At 38.0% G+C, this 15,415-nt stretch overlaps 1 protein-coding gene across 4 annotated transcripts in view; it reads right to left on the bottom strand.

Moving 5' to 3' along the window:
* ehbp1 (EH domain binding protein 1) overlaps positions 1–15,415 on the bottom strand; it is a 305,625-nt gene that overhangs the window by 1,325 nt on the left and 288,885 nt on the right. For all 4 annotated transcript variants that reach the window (XM_008114298.3, XM_003215191.4, XM_003215190.4 and 1 more), the window contains 3 exons: positions 11,719–11,818; positions 7,888–7,961; positions 16–130 (listed from right to left, as the gene is read on the bottom strand). In XM_008114298.3, the coding sequence (XP_008112505.2) occupies positions 16–130; positions 7,888–7,961; positions 11,719–11,818 (289 nt within the window). The remainder of the gene's footprint in view (positions 1–15; positions 131–7,887; positions 7,962–11,718; positions 11,819–15,415) is intronic.

Genomic DNA, 15,415 nt, shown 5'->3' on the forward strand with positions numbered 1-15,415 from the left:
AGATATCCAACTTACTGTTTTTCTTGGGCATCTAAATCTCGGACCAGCGCATCACGCTTATTCACAAGAATAACCAGTTCATCCAGCAAAAGCTGCTCCCGCCTCTTTTGGGCTTCGGTCTTTTGCCAATCTGAAAAGAAAAAGAGATTCAGAACTCAGTGCCATGAAAGCGTAACCTGCTAACCTGCAAAAGATTGAAACACATCAGATCTCGGCTTCACAATGTAGCCCCTTCCTTTCTCAGGGCCAATGAGGATGGAAGGGCGATTTCACATTCCTATGGATTTGTTTTAACTTTCAACTAGCAAGGCACATGTGACACTTGGAGCACATGCCTTCAGGTTTCCTGACCCCATGAATTTCACATGGATTTCACAGGATATTCTTTTAGACAAGGAACACACACAATCATTAGTGACTGCTTGATAAATCAGATCCAGTGTTTTTCAGTAAGATACAAAAAACAATTGTGTGAGATTGTTTGGATCGATTTCACATACAATTGACATCCCAAACATTTCTGCAGAATTAAATACATTCCCAAACTGTTGTGTTTGGAAATTGGAAGCACATCATGATTTCGGTGAATGTGTCCATTCCTTATTTTGGATCGTCAGGACAGCCCCTATCTCCTGATGACGTATATAGAGATTTTGTTTTTGAGAGGGGGAAAAAATGAAGATGTAAAAAATACCAAAGCAATATACACGTCTTCCCTAATCTCCCTATAAACCTCTTTTCCCCTCCAAAAGCCTATCAGTTGATAATTTTTATTCTCTTGCTATTACATCTTAGCAGTTGGAAATGTCTCACACTGGGCACCAGATGTTTCAGAAGAACTTTAAAAATATGGATAATTAGCATTTTTCTTTGAGGTAAAAACACATCTGCTTGACAGTGTTACACAGTCTCCTCAATAACAGTACAGATTCTTTGGTAGCTAATAGTTTAGTTTCCTAAAGGGTTTTATTTTTATTTTGGGTGCCCATTTTTTCATTGCTTAGATTTTTAATTTCTTGCTCCAAGGTGTTACAGGGAAAAAAACACACACACACACTAACAGGCCATCCACATGCTGATGAAACCTCAGCTCCTCTTCTGCTAATTCCACTGTCTGCTCCTTTAATAAGGGAAACCACGTCAGGGTTTCATTTGAAAAGGGCAGATTTGAACATCGCAGCACTTCAAACTCCAAAACAACTGCTCTCCAGGCCAGTCTGCCAGGGCCTGTACCTGTCAATCAACCACCAGTCTGCCCCGCCTCCCTCATTAGGAAGGTAAACAATGAAAAGCAGGAGAAGTAGATGATGAGGGAGATAGCAGAACAAATGAGAGGCAGGAGGGAAACAGGACACCCGCTTTAAAAGAAAAACGCCATCCGCTCCTGACTCATGTGGAGTCCTCTCCTCAATCCACTTTCCAAAAAACACAGAGGAAAGGCAGTGCAAAGCTTTTGGATTTCTCTCTTCTCTCTCCATTGCCCTGGGCAATCATGTTAAAACTCAGATGGCTGGTGCTTATTCAGATAAACCGAACAATGCAGGCCAATGGTTACCATGTGAATCTTCACAAACCACACAAGAATGCACTGGTTCAAATCCCCCTGACCCCCCTCCAAAGCCAAATTTATTCAAGGCAGCAAACTGCTCCAAAGCTTCATGAAAGCAAGTGGGGCGAGAGTGAGTTTGGTCTCCTATTTACACATTAAAAATTAGATGCAGGCTTACCCAACAAAGTTTAGACACAGCAGTAAAAAGTCAGGAATGTCTAATCCATTCTTTAAATTGCCTGAATAGTTAATATATTGGGAAGACACAAACACACACATTCCAGAGAGAAATGCAGAAAATAACCAAGGTGCACTAACAAGAAAGGACCCCAAATGATATTAATAGTTCACATAAAAAACATTATTGATGACCTAGCATTACATTTGAGTATTATTATACTCCTTTTATACATTAAACCATGTTTCCTTAGCCATAATGTGTGGCATTTTTACATTTCAATGCATACATTTAAAGAAGCAAAACATGACTAAGACAACTATCACCTCTGAGTTAATTAAAGTCAATGAATATGACACAGTGCTTGAAATAAATATTGTTGGCTTCCAGTGGATTCATTTTCAGGATTGCAACTCCAGTGTATTTTGTTTAAATAGTAGCTCTTCTTAGATGATAATCACATAATCACAGTGATACTTAATGGGACTCATAACCAGGTAAGTGTGAAAGGCAATACACTTTCTAAAGCTTTCTAGAGAATCAGTCACACTGAGCTTGGTGAGATTCCAAGTCAACACCATAACAAAAAATTAAAGATGTTTTAGTCAAAATGTTTGATTGATGACTAAACCCAACTTTCCTGCACACTAGTCATGACACTTTAAATTGAGCATTTCACACACACAGCAAGTTTTCTTAGGTACCAGCCTAATTTATAATTATGTGTGGCTATTAGAATGGTGATAGAGATATTGATAGAGATACTGACTTCCATTTTCAAAATCCAAAAAGCAAGCACAGCCATCTAACCATCACTATAAGTAGGTCTGTCAAATAACTTCACTTACAAATCAATTCATGTCAGGGTTATGACAGATAGCATATGTAGATAACCCTATGGCTCTGAGCACTCAGATCTCATCCACACCTAATTTATGAATAATAATGGTTAGTAATTGATTGTATTTGCTACAAAAACCAAATATCAAATTTAAAGGAATCTGCAAATATTATTTAACATTTTGAAGAAACTTTTGAAGAAAAATCACAATGCCAATATGTTTTGTTACAGTTCAACCCTAAATGCATTTATCTATAAAGAAGTCTCAGTCAGGGATACTGATGTTATTTTTCCAAAGTTGGAAAGAAAGTTCTGAACTTTAAAGAGAGAGATATAAAGGAAATAATGTCTATATTCTTTCACTACAGCAACAGAATTGTCACTATTGGACAAGAGTTCAAGAACCATGAATCTAGTTGTGTTTGTGTTTGTTTAAATTAGTTTAACATCAAACAGCAACCTTGCCTGCTCCACAAAGGAAACTACTTTAGAAAGTTTGTAAGATGCTTTTTAAAAGACTGAAAGGGAGGACATGAGAATTCCTTTGGGGATTTTAATAGTGCAGTCCTACAAATGTCTACTCAAGTGTAAGTCTCACTGAGTTCAATGGGGTTTGCTCCTAGGTAAGTGGGTATATCTGATAGTTGATGTTTCTAGTATGCATTTAAAGTAACTTTTTCATTCTTGGCAATCATTACTCTTTGTCCTGATGTGTTGTCATGCTTACAGGGTGAGCAAAAGCAAAACGTATTGAAAAGATATTAAAGTAATTCAGACTTAACAAAATAACTGTTACTCTGACCTTTTCAAACTTCAGATAATGCATAAGGTGCACCAAACAATTCTCTGTGTTAACTAAAGGTTTGGGAATTGCTTTAAGCAAGTCCCTTTGAAATTAACAGGGTGACTTCAAAGTGCTTGTGCCTAAGGGGTATGTGTATATATTTGTTTAAATTTAAGTACTGTACTTATGAATAAACTTGTGTAATCTCTCAGAACAACCAGTTTCAATGCCTTTAAATTCTGTACATGATAAACAACTTTCTGAAAAAAATGTGTGCCTTTATTTGTTAAAATATATATTGACATTGGAACAAGAATGATAAATATTAGCAGAAAACTCCACAATGCAAATGCTCAAAGTTCTGTCATTTCTCCCTCCAAAAAATCCCTTCCGTCATGTCACTATAAAATAAGCTTTGCACTTTTGATGAAAATTAATGCTAGTTTTGTAAAGAGCACATTGGGGGATTGCAGCCCGAGCCTTATCTCTGGTTCCAGTCAACTAGCAATCCTGAAAGAGTTTGCATCGCCATCAGAGGAGGCCATTTGATAGGATTCTACTGCTGAACCTAATCAATCTATGGAATACTGTGGCAGCGCCGTGTAACAAAGCTAAAATAGATTTACAAATGGGGTTTTAGGGGATAAGCTCCTCCACAGGATTACATATTGATTTTAAATATAAAAAGCTTATCATATAAACCATAACTACGAAAATAGTGAACCTATGCATAAATCCTTTTAAGAAGAGCACCACTTCAAACTTGAAGCCAAGAATGAATCAAGATGTACAAAATTCTAAAGATGATCCATTTCTTGGGCAGAGAAATGAACATACGCCCCTCCTAAGGTGTGCAAAACATGAACGTTATCTTCTCTAAGGAGGCATTACATTTGAACATGAGGGGCTATGCATGCAAGGAAATAACTGGTGTTAAAAGATCCTCAATACTCAGCTGGTGGCTCCTGTATAGCTGTACCATGTTTACATGAGACAACTTGATTTCTGCACTAGTAGCAAAAGCTTTTTTTATGTTCCACAAATGCACATGAGGCATTAACAACCAGCTGACTGTTTTCTGAAACCTTGCCGTTCTTATTCACATAGCGATTTTTTTTACATTCCTCCCTAAAGGAAGGATGACTTTAAACAAAGACCTGTTTCTTTTTTACCATTTATTTGGTGAATATTTTCAACCAATCTTAAAGGAAACATGAAAAGGAAGTGAATGTGGCAGAAACATTACAAGCACGATTGTAGGAAGAAATGACTATACTGTTTGTGCTTCATTAATAAGATTGGCTTTTTCCTAAAGGTTGCTGAATGATAAATTCTTGCCCAAACCATCTTCGGTGTTTAAGAATAAGAATATGCATTCACAGGGAAACATCTACATTTGGACATGCATCTGATTATTACCTGCCGTTCTTAAAAGCAAAGCTATCTGTGACACTCCATGAAGTTTCCATGGATATCTGTACCATGGGGTGAAAATCCCATGGAAATAGAGTCATGGGTATATAAATAAAGTCTTTCTTGCCATCTGTGTGACCACAGTAGTTCTGTGTTATAGTGCTGGATGAAAGATAAAAGCAATAATTTGAGCATTTCAAAGCCTTGGGTCAGTTGAGCACACCAACCGTTCCACAGTGCAATGTCACAAAGCGTAGCGTATTGTTGGCACACAACATTATATTTATGTTGCAGATGGACAACCCAATATGTACCGTATGTTGACAACTTCTAGGTTATTATTATGTTCAATGAGACAAAAATAAAGTGTCATCTAAGTGAGTTTTGGAGACAGAAGAAGAATGAAATAATCTAGTGGAATAATTTGTCACCTTCAGATACTTGTCCAACAGCACATTTTCCTCTGTTCTTCTCTTAAGATTCCCCATACCCCAAATTTGCTCTGTCCCCAAAGCAGTGACGAGAAAGGGGAAACCATCTTTTCCCTCTTCCATGGATCCGAGGGAGAGATCCCAGCCCAAATAAAACTGAAATGCTAAGGTGTGGAAGTTGTACACCTCCTAACTAACAGACACGGAATGATATTATTGTTGCCAGTCATTGTAATAATGGCTACATTCAGGGCTGATTTTACCATACAGCAAAAGGATGACAGCCTCAAATGTTAGATTTTGAGATATTGTGAAAGGAATGCAGCTATTTAGGAGGTGAATATTTTGCTTCTACCCCTCCTCTAAGAAGGGTGTGTGGCTTTTCTGACTGATGTTGCTAGCCATGGACATCAAGGAGCTGTCTTGCACTATCCAACTTGACTGGGATGGACAGGTGTTGCCAAAAACATATTGTAAAGAAGTGTATGATTTTATTTTGTTTAACGATGACATGTTTATTTGATTTGTTTAAACAGTCAGGTTTAGTTAATTTAAAATGGTGAGTATTAGAGCTGTTAATACCAGCATTGAAGAACCGGTTGCTATGACAACGGGGGCGGAGCCAACCGCCATTTGGAAAGGAAAAGGGGAATGTTTTAAAACCCAGTTTGAGTCTGTGATTTTTAGTCGCAGGAAGAAGACTGATTTTCATGTGGAGGATCAGGGTGGCTCAAATAAAAGAATTTGAGTCAGGTCTTAAATAAAAGGATTTAAAATCACAGGGAGCAGTCTGGTTTCAAGACTGAAGGGAACCAGAGGGACAGACCTCTATTAGGCCAGACTAAGCAAGTTAGGGGACTTGTTTAGGGTCATTTACAGAGGCTGTGGATTAGGGAAAGTTAATCCCAGTAGATCCAGGAGGATCAGGTTTTAGTTTAGCTGAGAGGAAGAAGTATTTTGAAAGTTTGAACACCTCATATCTGTTTGTAACCATTAAGCTAAGTGCCTTTAAAAAGTTATAAGAAACCATCAAGCTCTGTACATGCAATAAACTTGTTTTAATTTTATTCCATCTAAGTCTCTGTCATACTCCTGTACTAAGTTAAGCAACATCAACATCTGAGGTAAAATAAACAAAGAAGGTATAAAAAGAACCAGTGCCATCTGCCGACATCTCCTCCATTGGTGGCAGCGAAGAAGATAATTAAATAAATAATTAATTAAAATCATCATCCATAAGACATCTTTATAATTGGTGGTATCTGTGTGTGTGGTGGGAAATAAAAGGATTCCATTCCTGTCACACATCTCCACATTTGGTGGCAGCGGTGGGATCAAGAGGATTCCATTCCTGTCACACATCTGTTTACACCTCTCCACAATTTGGTGGCAGTGGTGGGATCAAGAGGATTCCATTCCTGTCACACATCTCCACATTTGGTGGCAGCGGTGGGATCAAGAGGATTCCATTCCTGTCACACATCTCCACACATATGATAACCAAAAATAATGTTTCCTTTTGTTTTGTGTCCTTATTATTCCCAAAGATGTGATATGCACAAATCTAACTCAGTGTGACTTCTCGCATTTACTGAAGAAGAGGAAAGTTCTTTAAAAGGACCTTTCCAGAAGTCTAGGCTCAACAATTTTAGTTCTTTTAAACACTTTATGATTGTAGGTGTCAAATTCCCCCTTTGAAAGCAATGAATATGTTTTGGTTTAGGTTTTATTCAGGCCTCCAGTAGTTCTTGAGTTTGTCAAGAAACTACAAAGAAGTGGATTAGAAAGCTACCTGACACCCCATGCCTCCCCCTCAAACCATGCTTTCAGTGATGTCTCTAAACTAATTAGAATTGATTTATTATGGATCAGGTACCTTATCAGGTGAAGAAAGAAATTACCATGGACAGTCAAAGGGTTAAGAGGTCAATACAGAATAGCAAAATCAATTTGCATTGATTAGACAAAAGGTCCATTTTACAGAGCCCAGAGGATTAACTTTTAAGCAAACATCTTTGAACCGTTAAAGACAGAATTTGTGGCTGAAAGGTATAAGTAAAACAGCTTTATTAAAAAAACTTGGCATATTTAAATAACAAAATAAGCTAAAGCAGTAGTTTAACCTATCTGGATGTTCACTTTTATTATAAGTCACATGTTGGATTATTGTACAGTTATTTGAAAGCACTATGAAGAGGAGGCAATTGTTTAATTTATCCCCTGAGTCAATCTGTTCATGAGTTTTCATTCAGGTGAGGTGACTGGCTTCTTGGAAAACTACACAGTATAAAGAATATATGTCCAAAGGATTGCACTAACCTTGTCATCCTGCCTGATGAAATATTTACTCAACATGATGATGAAATTTTTATAATGAGAGTGTATAAGGTTCGTCTAACAAATGTTTAAGATGAAAAAACAATGAATTTCATACCAAGGGAAAACCAGTACTGTTGAGTCAAAACTAATATTGTTCTACCTTAAGAACCAAAGTGACCAGGGAATAAGTACTCACCTTGCTTCAACAGTCTTTCTCATTTCAAATTCATTTTAAGAGCGACTTGCACTCTTGTTTACACAGGTTCCAAAGAAATTTTGTCTAGAAATTACCACTTTGTTTTTCAGTTATATCTAAAAAAGCAACAACATTTTTCATGGGCAGAAATCATAACATGTAAATAGTTTTCTTACCTTCAATGGCAAGCATTGCTCTTAGCTCTCTGTTCAGCAGTTCGTATCTCCTTTCTAGATCATGTTCTTTCTCTCTAGGCAAGTTGCAAAAGTTCATCAATATGTTAATTACTAAATCATTAAACACTTTAAAGAACCTTTAATTTACATTGATTTTGGGGACACAGAACTGACTTTTCACTTTAGGTTTTAAGCTACTCTAAACAAATGATACATTGGAACAAAGTTTGTCTTTAGGCGGATGTTGCTCATTTTTATGAAGCTGCCCTCATTATTCAAGGCCTGTCTCTGAGTCTAGCATTGGAATCTCCAACGTGACACCAATGAGGACCAAATCTCTTGATTGTCCTAAAAATCGCCCCTTTCTCATAGAATTAAAAAAGAAAAAAGAAAAACAAATGTTACTCCTATTTTTACTTTACCACTTAATTTTCTTTTCTTGAGAATATCCTTGACATCATGTTTTCCCAGAGGTATTATTAAGAAAAACAAAGGGGGGAACAGTGTTTTGATTTCTAGACCCACCATTCAAACTACCTTCAAAAAAACTAAAAAGAAGGAAAACAGACCTACTTCTGGCTGCTAAACTGGCTACAGTGGTGGGGATAGTTAGGGCAGTGGAAACCTCTTGGGATGAGAGGATGAGTAAGAACCCGCTGGAAAGGCGATATTGTTGGTTGCTCTTAATTTTGTATCAAACATGTTTGCTTGCTTTATGGATCATGGTCAGCATAGATTTATGTGTTTCTAGTGGGGAAATATGTGCAGGGGACATTGATCAGAGCACCACCAGATATCTTTTTAGGAAATGGATGTTTTGATAGCATGAAAGACAGGCTTTGTTATTGGTAGCTTAGTCCCAATTCTGCCTTGTATTTTCTTTTGTGACTACTAATCCCTTTTGGTATGTGGACATAACTTCTCAAATTACTTCCAGTACTTATGGACCCCAAAAGACTAGGGTCAGGATATCAGAACAGGGGCATGGAAGGATTACTTTTTGGGATGATACTTTTGGGGCCCTTCTACACATGCCCTAAAGCCTGTGATAGCTAACGGGTTTACCTGAGGCTTCGAAATGACACCCGAGGTTAACCCAGATTAATGCAGAGAAAACTGGGATTTCCCAGTTTACTCCACATTAATTTGACACCTGCAAAGATCCAGACCTTAAGGTAAGGTCTGGATCTTTCCAGGTATGGGCCCTGGGGGAATGACTCCCAGGACTGCTTCTACAATCCAAGGGGTCAATCCCAACAGTCATCCCGGTTCTTCGGGAGGGTGCCCAGCCCCTCCCCCAGCCCCCCATTTCCCCCCCAAAAACTTACCCAAAGTGACTGATGACCATGCAAGCCCCTTCAGAGAGTACTCCTGACATGCAAAAATTATACATCAGGAGGTGGGGGGAGGGAGGGATTTCTCTTCTCCCCCCACCTCCTGACGCATCATATTTGCACGTCAGGAGAGGTCTTTGAAGGGGCTTGCACTGCTGGCAGACACCTTGGGTAAGTTTTGGATTGGAAAGTGGGGGGCTTAAGTTGGGCTGGATGCCATCCAACATCCACCCCTGAGGGAAAGCCTGGGGTTGTGGGAGGGTGTGGGGATAGAAAGCTGGAAGAAACCCAGTTCCTCCTTTTGGGCCTTTCTTGAAGGGCCCTTAGAATCATCCAGCTAGCATTGCCACTGCCGGAGCTGTAGCCCCCAAAATAGCTATTCAAACTCTGATAAGAATCCACAGGGTGACAGGGTTTATTTTTTATTTAGAAAGAATACTAATACCATAGAACTCTTTTGGTCATCACACAGCCAGCAAAGCTCCAGAATCTCAGATATTGTTCTAAAAAGTGAAGTTTAATTCATCTCCAAAATAAACTTGCATGATTATAGGTAATCATCACTATAACTTGTCTGCACATTAGCACAGAATAACCTACTACTGTAGTATTTTGAATACACTTGCATTCATACTTAGAATATACTTGCGTACATTTGAGACTGGGCATTATGTTTTAATCTGTATTAATTGTATTTATTTGTTTTATTGGTTTTAACACTTTATATTTTGTTTTTGTCTGTTGTATGTATAATGCGGCATTGAATTTTGCCTTTTCTATAAGCCACTCTGAGTCCCCCTCGGGGTGAGAAGAGCGGGATATAAATATAGTGAGTAAATAAATAAATGTTTACTTACAGCACATGCAGGTGCATGCACACACATTCTTAATTTGGTAATTTTGCTTCACTTATCTTACGATAAACCACCACAATAGTCTGCTTACCAATATGGCTGCCGGGGCTTTACTTTGGAACTGGTCTTGTTAAGGTTTTCCTTTGAAACCTGGCTTCCATCATGAAGTGCACTCAACTCACTGTACAACACCCTGACTATTCAGTAGCTGGAAACAGTCTCCAGGTGTTTGGGAATTAGGTGCAATTAGGTGCAAGGATTCTTAGTATTCTGGTTTATTCCTCAAAAGCAGTGCTCTTTTCAGGGATACATCATTGCCAAAAGAGAAGCTACTACTGTTGAAACTTCTTTTTTCAACAGAATTGGGACTGAGGGTGCAACTGCCTCTTCAAGGTCTCTGGTGAACCACCAAAATGTGCTTGCATTTGTGGGAAGCCCCACTGTGTGTGACACAAATATGAAGTTGGATTCAGGCAATTAATTCCTGTGCATCTTACCCGGGATCAGTGCCCAGTGGAATGCATGCTTCAAAACAAAAAGCTTCTTTTCTCTGATGAAGTTGTATGTCTTATGTCTTTACAATCCCAATTAAATTCAAAGAAGTAGTTTCATTTTGAGTCACTGCACAGGTTGGCCAAAGGTTTTTTTTTAACTAGGATAAACTGGCAGTTGTTTAAGATGTTCAGTAACAGTCCAGTTTGGAAATTGTTCAGAAGAAGCATTGGGGCCAAACATGATTCCCATCTCTTTACTTGCTGTCCTAATTGAGAACATAGTTGTTGTTTTTTTTGCTTGTCCCCTATATCAAAATGATAAACCAGATTAAGCCTGTAATCCTGGAAAACTGCTGAGACTTAATAGTACACAATCCTGGGTTGGATCAACAAATAATGTCATTGGAAATCAAGCAGGTTCTTGTGTAAAAGATCTAGATAAGGACCATAGAGTTCCCTTTCTGACTAGCAGTTCGCTCATTTAATTCAATAGTAAGACTAAGAACAGATGGATCATTATACTTCGCATGTGTTAATTTATCTGTCTGTTGTGATCAATTTCTACATGAATATGTCATGTTTAATACAGAAAAAAAATCATATTTAAATTCATATTAAATATTTTTTTCTCATAAAATTCCTTTTTTTCTCATAAATCAAAGGATTTCTTTCTGGATACATTTCAACCAAAGGCATGCATTCTTAAATAATTTTAAATGTTTTAAAACCAAGAACTGAATAATTAAATTTGCAAAATTGGAAGGATAACACATTAGGCTAGGGGTAAGAGTAAAATTCAAATTGGAATTTACAAAGAGTGAATTCCTCAAGCCATTTTAGGGAAGATCTGGCTGATAGGGATGAATGTGTGCATAGATCCAGCCTAAATCTCTCACAAAGAAAAACATATGAATCTCTTGATTAAGTTTGATTATGCAAGAGTTAGCACTGTTTTCATTTTCTTATTTTAAAATCAGTGTATTACATTTACTGAATCACATGTTTCATGAGTTTCTGTTTGAGATGTTGGAAAATTAAGCTAGTCCAAGAAACCACTAGTACCTGGCTCTCTGGGGGAAAGACCCAATGTCTTACAGAAAGAAAGCAGAAAGGCTAAAGGATTTGTACATTTTAACTGGCAATACTTACAGGAGAGAGAGTTGATTCATTCTTCTTATTAAGGCATTTTTCTTATTGACTAGCATGAACCATTCTTGCATCATAGCTTCTTCTTCTTCAGTGTTTCTTCCTGTTTAAAAAAGGGAAGATTTTAATGTACCTATACAAGATAGTGTAACCAAGAGATAAATCTGAATGGCCTCTGTTGTATATTTTCAGTATGATGACATCATGAAACATGGATCTATGTTTTGAGATTTTAACCACAAATGTTTAAATATCATATTTTGGGCCCCAAGATGGCCACATATGGATAAGGTAAAGGTAAAGGTTTTCCCCTGACGTTAAGTCCAGTTGTGACCGACTCTGGGTGTTGGTGCTCATCTCAATTTCTAAGCCGAAGAGCCGGTGTCGTCCGTAGACACCTCTAAGGTCATGTGGCTGGCATGACTGCATGGAGTGCCATTACCTTCCCGCTGGAGCGGTACCTATTGATCTACTCACAGTTGCATGTTTTCGAACTGCTAGGTTGGCAGGAGCTGGGGCTAACAGTGGGCGCTCATTCCACTCCCAGGATTTGAACCTGGCACCTGTTCGTCCGCAAGTGTCTTAATTCCCTCAAAGAAGATCTCTAGAAGAGTCCTAAGAAATTGCTCTGGATGGGCAAGGAAGTGCACAGGGCTTCCAAGGCAGAAGGAAAGACAACACTCCCATGCATGGTCCAGAGGGTGAAAGTACAGGCTGTTTGTTCAATGTATTAAAAAAGCGAAAATTACATTTTCTTTTTTTTTTCATTTTTATTTTTCTATACCATCTTCGGACAAACTCTTTAAAGAATTCCCAAGTCTGTCATGCTCAAAAGTATTCTGTCCCACTGATGAACAATGCTTACAGATTTTAAAAAGTTCTTCCTATCATTTAGGTGGAATCTCTTTTCTTGTAATTTGAATCCACTGATTTGTGCTCTGCCCTCTGGAGCAACAAAAACAAACATGCTCCCTGTTCTTATATGGCCTGCCAAGACATCACCTATCAAGCATCAGTTTATAACAGCAGTGGTGAAATAGCTCATGGATCTGGCAGGGCCTATAGGTACTTTATTAAGTTCACCAATAATTACTGTGAGGTATATTTGCATGGAATTGTGTCTCAAGAGCACAATTCCAAATGGGGCCACTGAGGAATGGAGCGCAGCTTTTCTACTGCATCCCAAGCTATGCTGGCTTGTACAACACACAAGGGCAGAAGATAGGTGTGTGTGGGGAGACATATTTTTACTAGGCTTTTCAGGTTTGTGAACCTAGCTTGTATTTTACCTTCTGAAAGCAATGGGGGAAAATTACCTATGGCAACTCCAGTGTGGCCTGGCCCAGACATCATTTCAGGGTAACAAAGCTGCTATGGATACAGTTCATCTTGCCACCAGAACATCCCATTTTGACGGCTTTTAGAAATCAGGAACATAACTGGTTACAACTTTCTTCCCACTGTGTAATCACTGGACAGACAGAGGGCTCTCTAATAGGAAGTATTCCTCATCAGTAGAACTGTTTTTCTAAGAATGTCATATCTTAACACCTCATCCTCTTTATATTTGTTTCCCACTTTTCTCCCAGGACTAGAACCCAAAGTGGCTCACAGCCTTAAGACTATACTTTCTACCAGGTAATAAAAGCATGCTAGTATTACAGTTCAAGACACTTTGAACACATTATGCCATCAGTACTTTTAGTAAGTACTTTTGTAAATAAGAACAAAGGCTAAAGATAAGGACAACAGCTTGCCTAACAACATCTAGAAAGTTGCAATGGGGACATCCTAGCTCATAGTTGCTCCATTACAGCAAGACCGACCTGATTGGAACTCAGTAATTAAACATCTGAAAGTTAAAGTTCTGAATGAAATCCACCAACAAACCTTCTGTTTGAATGTAAATAGAAGTGGGAGGTATTAACACAACAAGTTGTAAGGTCTAACAAAGTATATGAAGAAAGTGGCAATGTCACATTCTGTTTATCTTTCAAGTTTGCACAAAACTGAGGATGGTGAAAACCTTCGTTGAAACAGACTTTTACCTTTGTTGTTGCATGCTTTCAAGTTCTTTCTGACTTATGGAGACCCTTAAGGTGAAGCTCCCACAAGGTTTTTTTGGCAAGCGTTTTTCAGAGGTAGGTGTCTTTGCCCTCCTCAGGTTGAGAGAGTGTGGCTTGCCCAAGTGGGTTTCTGTGGTCATGTAGGAATTTGAACCCTGGTCTTCAGAGTTGTAGTTCAATTATACCACACTAGCTCTCTTCTACCTTGTATTGAAGAATTAATGCTTGTTTTATTTTACATTAGTTATTAGCAGTTGTTAAAAATAAAATAAGAGCATTTTAATGAAGGATTCATAATTGTCTATGTTGGCATTCTTCTCTTCTAGAAGTGAACTGTAGTTAGTTGTATTAGTAAAGGATCCAGAGTTTTAAGGCTCTGCAGCATTACAGTTTCTTTCTACCAATTTATAAGATGGTGGCATGGTGCGAATGTGGGGAATGTACATATGAATGAATACCAGCAATCCTAGCTGAAATCCTGTTGACATACTTCTTGAACATACATTTGTCAATGCTGACAATCACATCTAATGAGACTATCAGTATTAATTGGTACATCTTCAGGTTTGGGTCATTACAAAATTCTTCTGGTTTGTCTAAGCAATACAGATTGCAGTTACCAAAGTATGAACAATTATGTGAGCTGTAGTAATGATAGGATAATTCCAAGATAATTCCACAGTCCTTCATTTGTAATAGCTATCCTTCTCACGTTTAAAATGAAAACAGAAAAGTGTAGCCTGTCATTTTCAAAGCTAGAAAATTTTCTCAGGCATTCCTGTCTTCATTTTGTGCAAAAGTATACCTCCTGGTTATAAATGAGCCATCTCAGAGGTGTTTTTGTTGCTATTGACTCACCTTGAACTCATTTCTCTCAATAACTCTCAATAATAATATTGTGATATTACAAAAAAAAAATATTCCAATATTAGAAAAAATATTTGAGCAAATTAAAAGACCAGTGCGCCCCCCCCCCCTTTTTTTTGGCTCTAATTCAAACATCTGGGGACAGAAAATGAAACCTTTGGGTTTGCCTGGTTAACCAATTCCCAATCCACCTTAGAGTAGCATTGTCCACCCAACGTTTTACTAGTTTATTTGTGACAGATCTCCTTTCTTCTTAACAGGAACCTATTATAACAAGGTTTTTTCTCTGTACCATGGACAAAAAGTTATGAAAGGAGTACAGAAATTCTTGAATGAATATTCTGTCACCTGTGCCTCCTTTTGAATCCTAACCATGATTCAACTGTTTATTAAATGATCTGAAACAGGACAAAAATGAACTAAATCAAACATTTTCCTCACACTGCAAGTAGCTAAACATGTCTGCTTGCAGAAGAGCACTTCTACATGCAGTAATTGGTAAAAACGTAAGCAATATAAACCAGTCTTCAGACATCCATTTTAAGGATTTTTAAAAACAACAGTCATGCTTTGTTTCTGGTCATCTGACAAGAGCTGTGAAAGACTTCTACATACAGTTGCAGTGTATTCTATCCTCTATTATCACCCTGGGCCAAAAAAAAAAATCAGCTTAGTTGCGATTCAAGACAAATTTGCCATTCTTTGCAACCAGCCATGCATTTTCTTCTGCTTGAGAGACAAACTTCCAGTAAAGAGAGTAATGTTTT

This window comes from Anolis carolinensis, chromosome 1 (genome assembly GCF_035594765.1).
Source record: "Anolis carolinensis isolate JA03-04 chromosome 1, rAnoCar3.1.pri, whole genome shotgun sequence".
Classification (NCBI taxonomy): Eukaryota; Metazoa; Chordata; class Lepidosauria; order Squamata; family Dactyloidae; genus Anolis; species Anolis carolinensis.